General features: G+C 41.4%; 1 protein-coding gene across 5 annotated transcripts in view; it reads right to left on the bottom strand.

The window, feature by feature from the left end:
- The window catches only part of FAXC (failed axon connections homolog, metaxin like GST domain containing), a 78530-nt gene that overhangs the window by 5928 nt on the left and 53298 nt on the right, over positions 1-19304 (bottom strand). For 3 of the 5 annotated variants that reach the window (XM_072831990.1, XM_072831992.1, XM_072831988.1), the window contains 2 exons: positions 10401-10517; positions 605-2676 (listed from right to left, as the gene is read on the bottom strand). In XM_072831990.1, the coding sequence (XP_072688091.1) occupies positions 2387-2676; positions 10401-10517 (407 nt within the window). In that variant the 3' untranslated portion in view covers positions 605-2386. Of the gene's footprint in view, positions 1-604; positions 2677-10400; positions 10518-19304 lie in introns of those variants that run through there. The other 2 variants (XM_072831989.1, XM_072831991.1) reach the window with 2 other exon arrangements.

The raw sequence follows: 19304 nt of genomic DNA, 5'->3' as shown, positions 1-19304 counted from the left end.
CTAGATAGAATGACTTATTTTACAACTTCACAAAAAAACATTGGCTCTCCATGTACTTGCCAAGCTATGCACAATAAAAAAATATGTGACTCTACACAGGCATAACTTAATCATTCTTGAAGTGAAGATATAACACACCTGGTGCTATATAGTAAGAATAAATTGTTGGCAAAATTTCAAACACAACTCTTTCCAGCTAAGGGTGGGAACAGGGCAACTCGGTCTTTTTACGGACAGGTCTATAGTCCATCTGTTTATTTCATTCACATTTTCAAGCCCAAAATTTCCCTAGTCAAAGTATCCCTAGTCACTCAGAACTACCACCAGCTGACCCTGGAACACACGTTAGAGACAGAGATGACCAATCCTCGCACACGACGCTGGAGATAAAACACGCTCATCCATTCATATCTTCTCCACCACATTTTCATCAGGCACAAACAGTCTCCTCTGGAAGATGAAAGGTTTTAATAAGATACTACCAATTGGGTTTCCTGTGCAACAAGAATTTCTAACTCAGGGCATCTCCACATTTCTTCCCAGTTACATATATCCCACACAGTTGCTTCAATGGTAAGCGGCCTCAGCAACTCTCCCCCTTTACCTCTTTGTGAATCCACCGCATTTTAGGGTTGTTTTTGCAAAAGCCATATTCAAAGAGAGTCTTTTTCAAGCAAAGTATGTGAACTTCTCAGCACAAGTTGCTGTCTTTTAAGCAGTGCGTCTTTGGCCCTACAATGAATAACCATTACCCAGTGAGTCCATTGTGATCGGAAGCAAAGCAGTTCTGTTTGCAGTAGTAAATCTTAACACCGACCCTCCTAGCCCAAATCCACGGCCATCACCCCAGCATCTTCACCCCATATTTCACTGGAAAATGTTTTAAGTCAACAAAAATAATGTCTTCAGAGATGCCTTGGTAAATAGAGTAACCCCAAGGATCCATGTGCTCTACGGGGAAGGAGAGGGAGCACAGGGAGACTATGGGAAATCCTTAAGAAATATTAAGATTTGTCCTCAGCATTGCCTTCCTCTCACGGGGCAATGGCTGAGAACACCAGAAAGGTTGCATTAGTAAAACTGCATAGAGTCTACACTGCACAAAGTGCTTTGATATCAGTAACAGGATCCTCTTCATACTTCATCTTTTCAATACTTCTTGCAAGGTTTGTTTTCAAAAAGACATTACATGTTGGTAAGCGACTGCTTAGAAAAATCAGTCAAATACCTTCCCCTTCACCCCTAAGAAACCTATCATATTCCTGAGCTTTATTCCCTTCAAATAAACCGAACACAGGCAACTTAACACTCGGGAGTCAACAAAGGACGACATTCCAGTGTGCGTTCAGGCAACAAAAGAAAGACTTCTGCAGGTCCACAGAATTGAAGACTGTGTGTAGCTGTTGATGATCTGTAAAAATATTTTTCAAGGCTCTTTCAACAAAAGATTTCGATTCAAGCAAGATCACAGGGAAGAACGATGACAGAGTCCTAGCTGTGCCTTTGCATGTTTCGTCTGCTCGGCTTTTGCGAGTCGACTGTGGCTGCTGTTGGCTGGATATGGAATTCCTCTGCCCTCGAATCTTCATACGTCGGAAGCACAATCAAGAAGAAAATGTTGCGTTTATGTCACACCCCTTCCAAGAGGTTTAAAGCGCCGAATGTTACCACGTGAATCCTCACAACACCCCTGTGAGGTAGGTAGGTGGAGAGTATTGGTATCCCCACCTTACAGGTGGGGGAAATGAGGCACACAAGAATTAAGGGACTTGCCCGAAATCACACAGCTAGTCACTGGCAGGACAAAGAAAACTTATACTGATTAGCACCTAACACAGTGCTTTGCACGTAGTAGGTGTTCACTGAATATCTATGGATTTTATTTGAATTATCTCAACATACAATATACACAAATAAAATACAAGCAGCCACCATAGAACATCTGTCTCCTACATTTCTCCTGGTGACTTGTCTCATTGACTCTGAACCCAGGTGGATACAGGATGTTCAAGACTCCATCTCACAGCTAAGCCCTCCGGTTGAAGAGGATCTACGTAAACACGATCCATAGACAACCTGCTCTGGCACCTGCTCTACCACAGAATGTTAGTTTTCTAATGAAAACAAAAATGGATTTCAGGAACCATGCTGACTTTTTTTTTTTTTTTTTTTTTTTTTTGCCTGTTTGTTTTAAATGGAGCCATCTGAATGGTTCTGTGTTTTTGTTTTGTACAAAAAGAAATAAGGCTGCTATAGTCCAGTTAGCTTGTGAGAAGTGTGCCGAGCACGAAGATCTCCTCCCAGCTGAGATGGATTTCTACCCAGGACGTCGGGCCAACCCCAGGGAGTGGCAGCTCTAGCAGAAGAGGGTCAGCGAGGCTGAACATCACTTGCACTGTTCGTGGTCTGTGTAGTCATCCATGTCCACGTCAGAATCAAAGAGCGAGTGTCCAGTGAAATCTGTATCTGGGGTTCTGGAAAAACTGTTCTCTGCTCCCTCATCTTCAAAGGTCTCTGTCCTTGAGTAAAAGCTGAAATCCAGCAGGGGCGTGTGGGTTTTGCTGCCCTCGCTGCTCTCCTCAGACTCATAGATGGTGTTGTCATCATCGTGGTGCCACTCGGGCCAGAATTTCCTCCTTATCCTCTCACAGTACATGGCAAGGTTGATCAGCTCACCTGCAGGGGAGAGGGGGGTGGCAGTAAGGAAAGCCAGGGTTAATTCTCAAAGGCAGCAGCTTAGCTTTATGGGGGAATTGGGAAGAATGTGGTGGGGGAGACATTAACAATGTTTTTCTCCATGGGGACTATCAAAGATTTAGATGTTCATGCACATAAGAAGAAAGGTGAGTGAGAAAAGTTAAATCATAAATGGGCTGAGCGAGATATAGGAGAGAGTCTTATGGTGATGATGGGGGGTGGGGGTAGAGTATCCACAATGGCAGCTAAACTACCATCATTTGGCTTTGTAAAGCATTTTATTATTTCATGTTTGCTTATCAAGAGAACTGGTGCTTTGACTGGTTCATATTTAAATTAATTTATAGCCCATGAAAATACACCAACTGTTAGTTGGGGTAAGTCAGCCAGAAGTAATCATTCATTCTACAAATATTTGCAGTGTAATTAAGGTCTGGGTACTAAGCCAAGTAGTTGAAAAAAGTTATGTTAAGATGTTAGTTTTGCCCTAAATAATCCTAAATAAAATGGATAACTCAGAATTGTCTATGGATGAGTGTGCCCACAGGCACTTTTAAGTAAAACAGGTATTTTGTTAAAATTTTTTAAATTAAATTGAAACGTTATACCCATAATTAGGTTCCTACCCAGTCACTGGGCTACTTTTCACGTGAATCAAAGGAACACTTTGGTTAAGTCACTAAACTTGTCCAGGTATTGGTCTGAAACATGACACAGAATTTGACATGCATTTCCTAACTCCCAGGGAAAAATGAAGAGGGTGAGTTTTTGCCTTTGATCCACCAGATGGCAACATTGCTTACAAATACATAATTTGTCACTATTCCTTACAGGATCTCATTGCCCTAAGAGTATTCTTCGGATGTTTGTTTTTTAAAAGCTCTATAAACATCTACTTGTTATATAGGTAATCCATGTTTTATTGTAGAAAATTAGAAAATGTGGATACGCAAAAAATAAAAGTTACCAATAATCGCATCCACTGTAATAACATTTTTGTTTATGTTCTTCCAGAAATGTATATACTTCCATATACATTTATATATATTTACATTTGCTATTTAGCATATATTATATATTGTTTCCTATGCTACTTTTTTCCACTTAACATCCTATAATGGAAAAATTTCAATTTCACACTATCATCTTGATAGCTGCACAGCAGTTCATTATTTGGATGTACCATAGTTTCATTTTGTTTTTTACCAGCCCCCCTTTGTGGCCCTTTAGGTTGTTTCTATATTAATGAGTCTCTTGATTATAGCCTTTAACTACACTATTTTATTTTCTATCAAAGATAATATACTCTCAAAAAAAAAAAAAAAAAAAAGATAATATACTCTCATTCCGGAAAATTAGAAGTCTGTATATAGAAATGGTATAAATAGATAAGGAAGAAAACAAAAGGCACCTATGCTCTCATCAATCCAAGGTCATCACAATTAACATTTTGGTGCAATTTATTTCTGCATATTTTCTATTTAATTATTGTCATTGTTACCACTTCCTGTTACTTTGCATAACATCATTATATGCATTTTCCATGAAAACTTTTCAAAACTTGATTGCTGCTCTGCTTCAATAAGCACATTCCCTACAAAACATAATAAAGTTTTGTCCTACTCCATGGAGTTAGTCCTACTCCATGGACTAGTATTGGTTCCAGGTCACCATTTTCAGTTGTCTCAGATCCTAACACTCCACTCATATTACGGAAGAGTCCATCCTGATTCCCTACTCAAGGATTTTACATACATACCCAGGAGCCAGAAGCCAAGGAGCCAACATCAGTGCTCCTTGAAAAGATGCAGGCAAAACCTTCCCTTAGACTCTTCCTCAGGGAAGCAGTCATGAAACACCTCACCAGGTATTGCTGCCCTTCACAAGTAACCAAGACTCGGACAAAGCTGTGGAGGCAGCACCAAGGTTTGGAGAGTGGGGGGGCGGAATCAAAGATCATGGTCACTTCACAGTAGGGTCTGGGGACAGCTGTGTTTGCCTCAATCAACACCATTCCCTATTAACAGGTTAGTGAGCATCTAGAAAGTCAGAATCTAGTCACAGAATCTACACCATATATGGTTCTATCTGCCTCTTGTGCGGCTGTTTCTCTACTCTCGGTTTCTTTGCTTTTCTTCTAGGAGAGCTGCCCTGCCTTCATAGTGTGTGACATTAATACCATTTCAGTGTGCAATAATAAAAATTAATAATAATAGTAGCAAACATGCATATAGTCCTTACTGCGTACCAGGCACTGTTTGAAGTGCTTTATTCATGTGTTGAATTAGCCCTTGCAATAATCCTATGAGGCAGGAATTTTTATTATCCCCATCTGTCATGGGAACACTGAAGCAACAGAGAGGTTAATTAACTCGCCTAAGGTCACATAGCTTGAAAGTGGCAGAGCCAGGATTCAAACACCAGCAGTCTCCAGACACCATGCACTTCGCCACGAATCTGTTCTCTCCCTCTCTACTGATGAGCTGACAACCTGGCTTGGGAATTAATAGCTGCACACTCTCTGTCACAGAATTTCTTCCTGTAATTCTTCCTGGGGTCTCAAGAATTATGAGGGGACAGGTGCCGCCCCTCAAAGATAAAGAGTTGTCAAGAAAAAGTGATGATTCCATCATGCAGTCCAGAAAGGGACTGCTTTTGATACACAAAAACTAGGAGCCCACATACCCATCCTCATATCCTGCCACCAATAAAAAGAATGGACTGAAGAATGAAATTTTATGGTTGAGTTCTATCCTTGTCTGGCTTGGCCAGTCTCTTCTGTGCCTTGATTCTCCATCAGCTAACCCGCTCAACATGCCACCAGCCAAAAGAATAGAAAAAAGTTGGCAATAGAAATAGGCTCTGTGTATATGTGTGTATGTGTGTGTCTGAGATATAACTGTGTTAACATAAAAGCCTATGTTGAAGGTGTAAACTTTGTAAAATTATAGGAAAACTGCCATTTCTTTCAAAATGTACTTAATAATCAGATAACGATTTCGTACATCAAACCAGTAAAAATTAAAGTCTGATAATATCCAATGTGGAGGGTCAGGCAATGTAACTACATGTCTCATGGAATTATAAATTGCTATACACTTTTTTGGAAAGTAATCCAAAATCTCCTGTTGAAATATTAAATGTATATATCTGTTGGCCCAGAACTCCACTTTTATTTCTCCAGTCTACTAAAAGAAAAGCACCAGTATATAAAGATATACGGGTATGGATAGCAACAGCATTGTGTCAGTAAAAAAGAAAGGTGAAAACAGCCTGAATGTCATCAATAGGGATTGACTGAATGAATTATACTGTATCAATTTTATATATTCTGTAGCTGTTAAAAAGACATAATATTGTATTAAGTGGAAAAAGCAAGTTATAATGTGTATAATACAGTTCTATTGCTTAGCTTAAAAATAGTAAAAACAAACCAAAACTACTATATACACATATGTAAATTTGCACATGAAAAAGAAAGGCACAGAAAGATTCATCCCAAATTCTTAATATTGGTTATTCTATGGGAGTGATATTGGACATGGATGAGGGGGACAGCATAAATCTTTTAAAATATTCAGGGCTAAAAAAAAAATCAGGGCTGCTTAGGTGGCTTAGTCGGTTATGCATCTGCCTTGAGCTCAATTCATGATCCCAGGATTCTGGGATAGAGCCCTGCATGGGGCTCCCCACTGCTCCCCCTCTTTCCTACTCACACTCTCTGTTGCTGTCTCTATGTTTCTCTCAAATAAATAAAATATTTTAAAAAATTGTTTTAAATAAATGTTTTAAAATTTTCCTATATAATTGAACTTATTATGACAATCATGTATTTTTAAATTTAAATTTCCAATAAAAGGGGCACCTGGGTGGCTCAGTGGTTGAGCATCTGTCTTTGGCTCAAGTCGTGATTTTTTTTTTTTAAATAAGAATATACACAGCTACAGTCTTTCTAACAAGCAATTTAGCCATGTAGACTAAGAGCTTAAACCTTTTAAGGTAGAAATTCCCCAACCAGAAATTTAGCTTAAGGAAATAACCAGAAATAAGCAAGAATATGTATTTATACAATATTCACTATAAAATACTGGTTTAAAAAAATGTGAAATAACCCACAAGTCCAGAAAAAGAAGATTAATCACATCAATTACAATGTAGCCATGGGATAGAATATTATGTTGTTTTAAGGCATATTTAATGACAAGGGAAATGGTCATAATACATAGTTCATTAAAACTATAGGTTTATAACTGTATCAGCATCAGGATCCTAATTTTTAAAAATATACACATACATGTACTTCTTGAAAGATGAGGACACATGCTACGATATTAACAGTAGTTCTCTGTGTGTGACAGGGGGCACAAGTTATTTTTTTTTAACTTTTCTACTTTTTGAAATTTTCTCCAGCAAGAAAATAATATTTCATATATCTACATCTATCTATCTATATATATATATGCAAACACACACTTATGTATATTTTAAGAATTGCTGAATATTCAAAGTCCCTCAACTTACTCACCTAAATCAAGGCAAATTTCTCACTATTTTAGATGGCTCCAGTACACTGTGTGGCTAGATACTGTAACTAATATCTAGGACCAAAAGCTAATATTTACACATATGCACTCACACACTCACACATGCAGTGAGGCCAACAGTGCCCTGGCGGCTCCAAAGTTAAGGCAGAAAATTGCTTCATCCAACCAAGCATTCACACTCCTGGTTTTGAGCCAGTTCTAAATCATACAGGTTCTTAGTTGTTTCTGCTTCTCCTTCCTCTTGTTACTTCTTAGGGAAGTCTCCACCACAGGAAGAGCAAAGACGGAGAAAGAAGTAGAGGCGAAAGTAGTAGTTTGCCTTCCTATTAGCAGCTCCAGTCAGAAGGTTTAGAAGAAGAGCATGGAACCAATGACCAAAATGTGATTTGGAGACTCTCTAGGGACTTTAATGATTCATGCGACACCATTCCCCAGGGAGAGCTGGAAGCTGCTAACTTGTTTAAGAATCAAGTACATGCAACCATGTGCCAAAGTCCCTCACAGATGATGGTGTCAGATTCCCTCAAATGTGTGGGCATTGAGTGGGACTCAAAATCAATCCTTCAAAAAGGCTGACCCATTTCTTTAAAAAGAACAATAAATGTCTCGAGTCCTTCCAGGAAGTGAAAGAGAGAAGGGCCAAGTCATAAATAATTTAATAAAAGATGCTTCATCCCTGCAAGAAGGGATTCCATAGAATTTGATAGTTCTACTTATAATGGATACCTAAATGCTTCTGAGTAATAACAGATGATGTCAGTTGTGTGTGCACATGCACGCACGCGCATGAGCAAGCACTTGGTACAAATATAAGTCTATGTGTACAAGTGAGTGTGTATGGAGTATGTACATATAGAAGTATGTGAGTATAATACCCAGTGCTCATTACAAGTGCCCTCCCTAGTGTCCATCACCCAGCTACTCTGTCCCTCCACCCTCTGCCCTTCCAGCGACCTTCAGTTTGTTTCCTATAAGACTGATGAATCACTGAGCTCTACCTCTGAAACCAATAATATATTATACGTTAATAATTGAACTTAAATTAAAAAATTTTTAATCAGGGGATCCCTGGGTGGCTCAGTGGTTTAGCGCCTGCCTTTGGCCCAGGGCGTGATCCTGGAGTCCCAGGATCGAGTCCCGCGTCGGGCTCCCAGCATGGAGCCTGCTTCTCCCTCCTCCTGTGTCTCTGCCTCTCTCTCTCTCTCTCTCTCTCTCTATGTCTATCATGAATGAATGAATGAATGAATGAATGAATGAATGAATATAAATCTTTAAAATACTTTTTTAATCAAAAATTTAAAAAAAATAAAGAATTATGTGGACAGATGTAACAGTCTGTGTACTCACCAGTGTGTAAAAGTGGTGTGCTGGGGAAATGGAGGGAGGGAGTAGGAAGTAACAGGAACAGAGGGTACATATAAAACATACCTCTAAATGAACTAAAGGGAACCAATATATTTTTAGATAATTAAAATGAAGAGAAACTATGTTAAATGCTACAAATGTCACCATTAGGATAACATTCAATTTAGGTAAGTTTTAACATATTGTAAGATAAAGAACATCTCTATGCTGATTATTTAGGAAATTAAGTATCAGTGCATACTATCCCAGGCCTCACTCAGCTGAAGTTCTGGAAGACCTTCAGCCAGTGCCTGACCCATTCCAACCAAGTCTGGTAATGTAGCTGAAGCCCCAACCCCTCCAATAGGAGGATCTGGAGAATGACTTCTGTCCTTAGCCTGGTCTGAGCTTCTGGGCATGCACATGAATACACACACACAGACACACACACACACACACACACACACACACACACCAGAGTGCCATAGCCTTCACCAACCTTCCTATCCACCTACCTGTGACCACCACACAGGAGTATTCACCTGCGTCATGTTTCTTGTATCATTCTGCCTTGGTTGGTTCCCAACCATCATCCATCCAACATTAAAAGCATTCTATATGCTATTCACTGGTGACCTCATCTACACTCCCAGCCTGCTCAGTCAGGGCATAAATACCCTGGTCAATTCTGTCACTCCCCTTCTCAAACCCAAATATTGGACTTTGAACCCTCTATCCCCAGCCCCCAGGCACTTGCTTAGGTACTTCTTCAAATTGGAGAGGACTCCAAACAGTTCCCACCCACCAACACAGGGGAAGCCTCTCCCAGGGGCCCAGCTTCCTTGTACATCCCACCCCTTCAGTCTGCGCCCCTCAACATACACACACGCCAAGGTCTGGTCCTTGACATCAACTCACATTGATCTGACTTTCCCTGCCCCCTTGCTAACATGAATTTTACTCTTGGCTTACCACCCCTACCTCCACCCACCCCCACACATATATTCATTCCTCCTCTAGGTCTGGTCCTATTCACCCCTACTTCTACTCCTCCAGTCCATAATGAAACTCTGGCAGGCCTTACAGCCAAGCTCATACTACAAAAATACAAGATTGTGTTTCTTAGGCAACATACACAACTACTACAAGTAATAATATCTTACATTGTATCTGACTTACGAAGCATTTGTTGACACTTGCCCCATTTTTCACAATCTTGAACTTTCTAGCTCTACTACTCTCAATATATGACCTGTAGATACCCACTGGAATAGGAGAAAAGAATATTTTGAACTCCAATGATGTAGAAACGTATGTACTTATACCTACACGTGAAATACATAAACCTGCTCAGACTCAAAAACAGCATGGAGATGGGCAGTGAGTCCATCAGCCCCAGCCTACCATGTTTGCAGCAGCATTAGATATATCAGAAAGTGGTAAGCCACCTGTGTCCCAAGGAAATTAAGAAAGCCAACAAAACAAAAGCACTAAGTGGAACTCAAGCTCTGTATCAACAAGTACTAAGTCCACTACGTAGGAGTTGAAAGAAAAGCCCTGGTGTGATACACAGTACAATTTGTGTCAACTTTGTTGAGAACATAGTCTAGGCAAGATTGCAGCCTGGTCTCTCCTCAACCCCTAAATATCATGAGCACAGTAAACTGACCCTGGCCCTAGACACCACAGCCTGGTGTCACCATGAAACTTAGTCAAGTTCACAGGCATTGGCCTAGAATACTTCATTGTGTTACCCCTACACACCCCTTCATCCCACAGCAACTCCCAAAACCCGAAGAGGTTTGTAGGACTTGCCTTTGATCAGCCGCTCAGGTCTTGTCCCAGGTAAGGTCCACATTGCCTGTGCCAAGTGTCCGAAGACAGTGGCATCAAGAGTAGAAAGCTTGGGCCCCATGATGTACTTCTTATCACCTGCAGCAGACAGAGCAGAGAGGTTATTGGGCTGGCCTGCACTGCCCCACATGGCCACCATCACATAAAGCACAAATTACAGGTCCATTTAACTGTGTGTCAAAAGCTTTGCAGAGACAAAATGCATGCACCCTCTTTTTCTTAAAAAAAAAAAAGAAAAAAAATATATATTAGAAACAAAAGTAAAACAGACAATTCTGTGGTATATCAACCCATACAGCAGCAAAACAGAGAAGTAACTGGGAACATATCAAGAAAAGCAGGTGAGGGGGGAGGTTCATGGGGTGAAGGGAGATGTGATCACCCACAGACCTCTGGAGGCACCTCCTCGTCTCAAACTCTGGTAACTAAAACTTGAGATGCTTAAGAACACCTGAAAATTTGCTTAAACCATCTCAAAGGTACCCCACACCAAGCACACCAGCCTCAGGCACCTACTTTATTAAATTAATACATTTCCTTGGAAAAATTCAAGAAGCCTAAGCTAGGTGGCAAGGTTTTCCATGTTGCACCATGGTCTTGGCAATGGTCTCACACTGAGCACCAGCTTCTGAAGGAAGCGCTACACAGAAACTATGAAATTACAGGCCTAGGGATTGGGCTCGCATACAACGATGTGTTGCACTTCTGCTCCCATCTCTCCTTTTCCATCACTACCGAACTACTGGACATCTGACCTATTAAAATTGCCCCAACTTGTCTCCCGAGCTAGTGTCAGGCGCTGTAGCATACAGAGGCAGCTCAGGAGGAACTGGATCCACCGTATTCAGATCCCAGCAACATCAGTAATCCCTGTGGGAGTCTACTCAGTACTTACCCTCCCAGAGCCTCAGTTTGCCCATCCGGAAAATGGGGATGACATTAACAGTGCTCATTTCTTAGGGCTATCATCAGGATGAATGGCATAATGCACATGAAGTACTTAAACCATATGTTGGTACCTCAAGCCTTCGCTTTCATGATAGCAGCCCCTTTGTTTCTGCAGCACATTCCTATCCCACCTGACTTAAATCACTAAAGTACTCTTCACCATGTCACTCCCCTTCACAACTACCATCAATGGGCTATGATATGGGTTATGAAATAAAGTCCAAACTCGGAATTCAAGGCTCATTATGCTCTGCCTCCAACCCATGTTCTGGCTTTATCTGATGCTCCTTCCTTACTCTGGCAAGTCTGGGGGGTACCCCCCCCTTCCCAGCACACTTCATGCTTCCCAAGGTCCCATCTTTTCTTATGCTGTACCTACCCCTTTCCCTGCCCTCCACAGTCTGTATGTGCTCCCCACTTCTCTCCATCTGGTAAATTCTATCCATCCTTCCCGGTCCAGCACAAGCCTCCTTCCAAAGCTTTCTCTGTCTATTCTATCTGGTGGTAACAAGAGTCTTCAGTTCAGACAGTCCTGAGTTCAAACCTTGCTATTAACATATGACCTTGTAGGACTGTAAGGCCTTTTATGCCTACTAACCTCAATTTTTTGAACCATAAAATGGGAGGAATTGCTGGTAGTTTAGACGAATAAGTGAGGTGACTTGAGAGCACACAGCAGAGGCTCTTCTCACCCAGCCTCTTGGGTGGCATTTCATCCATACTGAACTATGTGCTGGTTGGGTATGTTTTTGTTTTTATTTTGTTTTGTTTTGTTTTTCTTTTGGTTGTTTGTGCATTTTATCTTTCCAATTAATGATACGGTCTTTGAAAGTAAGAATAATTTCCTATTTTTATTAAACAAATTCTAATGAAATATTTACTACATACCAAGCATGCTTCTAAATGCTGTATGCTACAAATATCTACCCATTTCACTGCTCTTGAGTGGCAGGCTGACAAAATTAAGTATCTGATGACTGTGTATAAACAAGCTAGAAGGAGAAATGGCTTGAGTTGGGAATGCAAATTAACAGACCAACACAGCACAATATGAACATATGGAAATGTATCAAATCAATACTCTGTACACCTTAAACTTACATAATGCTTTATGTTACTTATATCTCAATTTTATAAAAACAACCCCCAAAAAAACAACAACAAATGTAGCTGGAGATCATCTTTAAAAAATTCATTTCTACTCTATATTCTACTGGGACCAAGAAATGCCCTAAATATGCCCTAACCAAATTGTCTACTTGGTGAGGACAAGCAAGTTAGATGTCCATACCAGAGGCCCCTAAGGTGTTTCCCACTGTCAACCAATCTCTCCATTATTTGAGCCTTACCCTGGGATCTAAGCCCTCCATCCATATACTGGGAATACACAGGAAAACACTAGACAAAAATAACAGAACGAACCTGGATAAATCATTTGTTCTCAAGAGTGTCAGTTGTTTCCGTGGGATGCCTCAGTCAGTTAAGCATCTGCCCTCAGCTCAGGTCAAGATCCTGGAGGCCCTGTATTGGGCTCCCTGCTCAGTGGGGAGTCTGCTTCTCCCTCTGTCCCTTCCCTCACTTGTGCACATTCGTTCTCTAATAAATAAAATCTTAAAAAAAAAAAAAATTCTCTCTCTCTCCCTCTGCCTCCCCTTCTGCTCCTCCCTACCACTCTTTACTTTCTCACTCTCGATCTAAAGTAAACAAACAAAATCTTTAAAAAAAAAAAAAGTGTCAGTTATTTCTTTTTTTTTTTTTAATTTTTTAATTTTTATTTATGATAGTCACAGAGAAAGAGAGAGAGAGAGGCAGAGGGAGAAGCAGGCTCCATGCACCGGGAGCCCGACGTGGGATTCGATCCCGGGTCTCCAGGATCGCGCCCTGGGCCAAAGGCAGGCGCCAAACCGCTGCGCCACCCAGGGATCCCGTCAGTTATTTCTTAATGCACCCTGCTGGCTCCATGCCTTGGCCTCATGGAGTGGCTGGCATTAGTGATGTAGGTTGGCTGAGCGACCCTGACCCAGAGCTCTTGTGCCATCCTACAAGGGCAGGAGGGGTGAGCCAGTGATCCCTATAGGACTATGCCAGGGCTTGGCCCAGTCAAGGCCCAAACATAAGGAAGCCCACAATGCAGAAGCCATGAGACAGTTTTAGGGACTACTGTGAGAAGGCCCACACAGTTTCAGAGAGAAGAAAAACAAGACAGGACAGCTGGGGATGCCTGGGTAGCTCAGCGGTTGAGTGTCTGCCTTTGGCTCAGAGCATAATCCTGGAGTCCTGGGATCGAGTCCCACATTGGGCTCCCTGCATGGAGCCTGCTTCTCCCTCTGCCTGTGTCTCTGCTTCTCGCTCTCTCTCAAGAATAAATAAATATTTTTTTAAAAAGACAGGACAGCTGTAGTAGCTTCCTGCTTGAAAGAAAAAAAAATGTTGATCTCTTTGATTTAAAAAAGAGAGAAAGAGATTGTCTAAGGGAAATGCCAGAGTGAAGTGTATAAATTGACAGCTGTTGTAGAACCCAAAGACTTTGGAGACAAGAGGGAAAAATACAAAGGGATAAAAATAAAAAAAAAAATAATTTAAAAAAAAAACAACCTTAGGAACCTAAAAATAAGAGCACTTGGGACTTTGATAAAAAAAAAGAAAAGAAAAAACTTTAATAAAAAATATAATCATTTGAATCCATACATCAACTAGTACATGCAGTATTCAGCCAAAATTTCCTATTTGGCATGAGAACATTAACACTAAAAATTCACAGAGTTAGTTAGTAATAGAACCAGACTAAGAAGGCTGGCTCCCAGGTCTTCTAACCTCTGGCCTTAGGCTCTCTGCTCTGTGTAATATGCCACATGGATCATCATCCCAGAGATTAACACCCCCTGGAACAGCAGGAGGGTTGAGCTGTGATCCTTTACCAAAAACAATGCTTTAGAGAGGAAGGAATTCTGAATATAGGAAAAAAGAAAGAAAAAAAGCCTAGGGCTTTTTAAAGGTGCTTCCAAAAAAACCAGGACGGAATTCGTGGAAAATGATGAACGGTAGATACAAAATTACAAGTGTATACACACACACAACAGTCATAAATGTAAAGAATATCAAAATATACTCTGTTATTGAACAGTCCTCAAGTACCAAATGGCAGGAAGCCTTTACAAAAATTTTATTTTGAAATGATTTTAGACTAACAGAAAAGTTGCAAAAAAAAAGGAGCTCCTCTATACCCCTCAAACAGCTTCTGCTAATATCAGTATCTTATACAATCACAGTACCTGTATCAAAACTAAGAAATTAATATTAATACAGTACTGTTAACTGCACTATAGACTCGATTCAGACTGTATTAGTTTTTCAACTACTGCCCTTTCGTGTCCCAGGATCCGATCCAGGATTCCATCTAGGATCCCACACTGCATGTGGGTGTCATGTACCCTCAATCTCCTCCAATCTGAAAATTCCTAGTCTCTCCATGTCCTTCATAACCCCAACACTTTTAAAGAGTACTGGTCAGTTCTTTTGTACAATGCTCATCAATTTGAGTTTGCCTAAGTTTTTGTATGATTAGATTAGGTCATGCATTTTTGGCAAGAATACCACGGAAGTCATAATGTAACCTTCTGTGATGGTTAATTTTATATGTCAATGTAATTAGGCCACAGAGTGCTAAGTTTTTTGGTCAGTTTATTCTAGGTTTTTGTGAGGGTGGGTTTTTATGTTTGTTTTTTGAAATGTTATTTATTTATTCATGAGAGACAGAGACAGAGAGAGAGAGAGAGAGAGAGAGGCAGAGAGAGAGGCAGAGGGAAAAGCAGGCTCGCTGCAGGGAGCCTGATGCAGGACTTGATCCCAGGACCCTGGGATCACGCCCTGAGCCGAAGGCAGACGCCCAACCCCTGAGCCACCCAGGTGCCCCTGTGAGGGTGTTCTGAATTAGGTTAACACTTAAGAAAAAAAAAAAAAAAACACTTAAGTGTCAGACTGACTACAGCAGATTACTCTCTCTAATATGAGTGGGCCTCATCCAATTAGTTGAAGGCCTTAATTTTTTTAAACGGTGGGGGGAGGCACCTGGGTGGTTGGTTAAGCATCTGCCTTCAGCTCAGGTCATGGTCCCAAGGTCGTGAGATGGCCCCACCTCCACCACCTGCTCAGCGTGGAGTCTCCTTCGCCCTCTCCTTCTTCTCCTCCCTCTGCTGTGCTCTCTCGCTCTTCCTCACTCTCTCTCAAATAAATAAATATAATCTTTGAAAAAAAAAAAAGGGCTGACTCTCTCCAGAGTAAGGGAGGATTCCTTCTGCTTAATTGCCTTCAAATGGGGACATGGACTTCTTCTTGCCTTTGGACTCAAACAGAAACATGGCTCTTTCTAGGTGTTGAGCCTGCTGACCCAGCTCTCCTGGGTCTCCAGTGTCCACTCACCCTGTAGATCTTGCAACATGTCAGCCTCCATAATACAAGAGCCAATTCCTTATACTAAACTTTTATATTAAACATATACATACCAATGTATATATTTACCTACGTCCTATTGATCTGTTTCTCTGAAGAAACCTGACTAATATACCTTCTCAGGGCAACCTATCAGAGGATCCATAATTTCCATGTGTCTTCTTAGTTGTGATGTTAACCTTGACTATGTGGTAAAGGTGGTGCCCACAGATTTCTTCACTGTAATGGTACTATTTTTCCTTTGCAATTAATAAACTTGGAGAGATATATTGAAACTCTATATATATCATATTTCTCAGCAAACTCTGCCCCACTGATTTCAGCATCCACGGGTGGATGTTATCTGAAATAGTTACTACTATGATGTTTGCCTCGTCAGGATTTTCTATTTTTCTCATTCCTTCTACATGTATTGATTGGAATTCTACTATTCCCTACATCCCCTATTTACTAATGTATTCAATTATTTATTTATGTAAGTATGTATCCATCAATACTTCTTTTATTCCATGGCTTATAATCCAGTACTATTAGTATATATTTTCTTGCTCAAATTGTTCTAGCCTTGGCCTTTTGGACATTGGCAGGAAGTAATTTTAAGAGGGAAATTGAATTTAGATTTGACTCTACTTAGAGACAAAGAGGCCAAGCTAAGGTCTCAAGACTGGAGCACTCCCAGCTTTCACCAATTGGTTCCAGATCTTGCAGTCAGACATTGCAAAAACAAAACACTAAAGGCACTTCTGAAGGGCACTGAAGGAACAGGCTTGGGGGACAAGGTAACTCAAGCTTCACTTTCAGTAGGTAAACTATCCCCACTACTTTCTATAGGGAGGGACTCAGGTGGCTAAGAGATACCTGAGCACCTGTGACCCCCTGCCAGCTTCCAGGTTGGGAGTGTGGACCAGAACCACTGGTGAGGGCAAATGAAGGTTGAAAATATCAGAATCCCTGGGAGGTGAGGGATACCAGACTCCCTGAGGGATGCTCCACCAGAGGTCACTTTCCAAGCACCTAGAACACCTCCATTAGTGTGCAGAGCCCTTCTGATTGTGAGGGTGAACCTGCATCGCAAGAGAGTGTGGAGTATATCCAGCCAATGAAGGCAGGGTGACTTCAGGTGCCCAGGGTGATTTCACAGAACTCCATGCCCGGATCTTCAAGTGGCCACTAGGGAGCAGAGACCAGTAAGGAAATGCAAGGACGGTGAGCAGCCAGCCAGAGAGGAGAAGCCATGAAGAAGAAGGGCCCACAGCAGGGGCAACAGGCGTTGGCTCCACTGAGGGCTAGGGAATGCTAGCTGGTCCTAGACATTTCTAAAATCTGATCCTACCTCACTTGGGTGGTTTGGGCAGCTCTTCTCCATGGCGAAAGCCATGACACAGATGCATTAACCACTGGGGCACCCAAGGATGTCACAAATTGAGTGGAGGTTGCTAAGTAAAGAATAACAAAACTGTTCCAGAACCCTAAAGCATATTTGCTCTTGAGCTGTGATTGGATTTTACAAGATCACTGGTCAAAATCCTAAGCAACCCCATTAATCCAAGGCCGCTTATCCTGACCTTCAAGCCTGATCTAGCTCTTGCCACCCTATCTTCCACTTCTCCTGTCATGAACAGCAACACAGAGCTGACCAGGAGACACCAGGACACAACAAAGATGAAAGTATATGAAAGAAGACTGACCATGTTCGTTAGGTTCCTCACCCCCATTAAGGACTGACTGAGGTGATGATGGGTGGATGATGACGGAGAAGGGTGAATATGGAGAGCAAAGGAACACGGTTGTCCAGAAAGAACTAAATCAACATGGAGTCTGAGAAGAATGGTCAGAATCCAAGCCTGAAGATTCAGGCCAAACTGAGAGAACAAGCTGTATAGTTGAAGCAAGCCAGGCGTGGTGGGTAGGGGAATGAAGGGAAGAGGAGAAAATAGAGCAATAATGGGTCTTAAAAGTCCCACTTAAAGGTGGGACTATATAACAGCGCCAACTAAGAGAGTACTCCTGGTCCTAGGCTGTTTGCCTGCTGCCTGGCTCTCAGCCTCCTCCTTGCGGGGAGCTGCTAACTTGCCCCCCAGTCCCAGGCAGGACAAGCCAAGGTCTAGCTAGCATGAATGTTCTACTTCAGTCAAACATGCTGGGTGCTCACCCCATCCTCCCTGGCCTCAGATAACCTCCTCCTATCCAACCTAAGCCTTCCCTCAGATCAAGTCCTCCCTCCTCTACTCAGTGAAGACCACCCTCACCGTCCCAGCACATGAGTATCTCTCACTGCCCACTCCTCTGCTAAACCCCTGAGGCACAACTGCTTAGAGCAGAGCTGCTCAAAGAGTCTGAGCCCAACAGCTAAACAAATTCTCAGGTTCCATCTACTGAATCAAAATGTCTGGGAGTGGGACTAGAAAATGTTTTAATAAGCTTTCAGGTCAATAAAAATCACCTGGAGAGCCTGAAGTTCTTGGGCCATATTTCAAATAGCACTGTTCCAGATGTAATTTTAATATATATATATAGTAAACATATATATAGTAAACATATATATATAGTAAACATACACATATATATATATGTTAACTAACTAGAATTTAAATAAAAACTTGAAAAAATTTTAAGAAAACAGCACTGTTCCAGGTGACTCTTAACATGCCAGAGTTTGAGGAGTATTCATCTGGACTAGATCCGTGGTCTTAAAATTGAGCATGCATCATAATCACCTGGAGGCCTTTTTAAAAACACTGATTGATACCCCACCCCTCACCAGGAATTTCTGATTCAGGAGGTATGGAGCAGGACACAAGAATGCACTTCTATGGGGCACCTGGGTGGCTCAGTCAGTTAAGCTTCCAAACCTTGATCTCAACTCAGGTCTTAATTTCAGGGTTTTTTTTTTTTTTTTTAAGAATTTATTTATTTATTCATGAGAGACATGAGAGACACAGAGAGAGAGAGGCAGAGACACAGGCAGAGGGAGAAGCAGGCTCCAGGCAGGGAACTCAACGTGAGACTCGATCCTGGGTCTCCAGGATCACGTCCTGGGCCAAAGGTGGCGCTAAGCCACTGAGCCACCCAGCCTGCCCTTAATTTCAGGCTTGTGAGTTCAAGCCCTGCATTGGGTTCCATGCTGGACATGGAACCTACTTCTAAAAAAAATTTTTTTTTTAAAATTTGCATTTCTAGCAGATCCCAGATAATCTAGTGTTGCTAGTTCAGGGACCACCATTTAAGAACCACCAACCTAGCTCACCATCAAGTATTTCACACGTGCTATCTCACAGTCTGATTTGTGTGTATGTCCTATCTCCTCAAGCAGGTCTTTGAGGGCAAATAACTCTCAGTTTTACTTTTCTGTCCATCTGGTACTTATCACAGTAGAAATTGTCAATTAGGTGATATTACCATTAATTATGTTTAGTCTCTGTCCTTTCTTAAAATGGAGAGCTACTGTGACGATTAGCAGATATAATA

Source organism: Canis lupus, chromosome 7 (assembly GCF_048164855.1).
Source record: "Canis lupus baileyi chromosome 7, mCanLup2.hap1, whole genome shotgun sequence".
Classification (NCBI taxonomy): domain Eukaryota; kingdom Metazoa; phylum Chordata; class Mammalia; order Carnivora; family Canidae; genus Canis; species Canis lupus.
The sequence above is the reverse complement of the archived record's forward strand: the minus strand, read 5'-3'. Positions and strand labels throughout refer to the sequence as shown.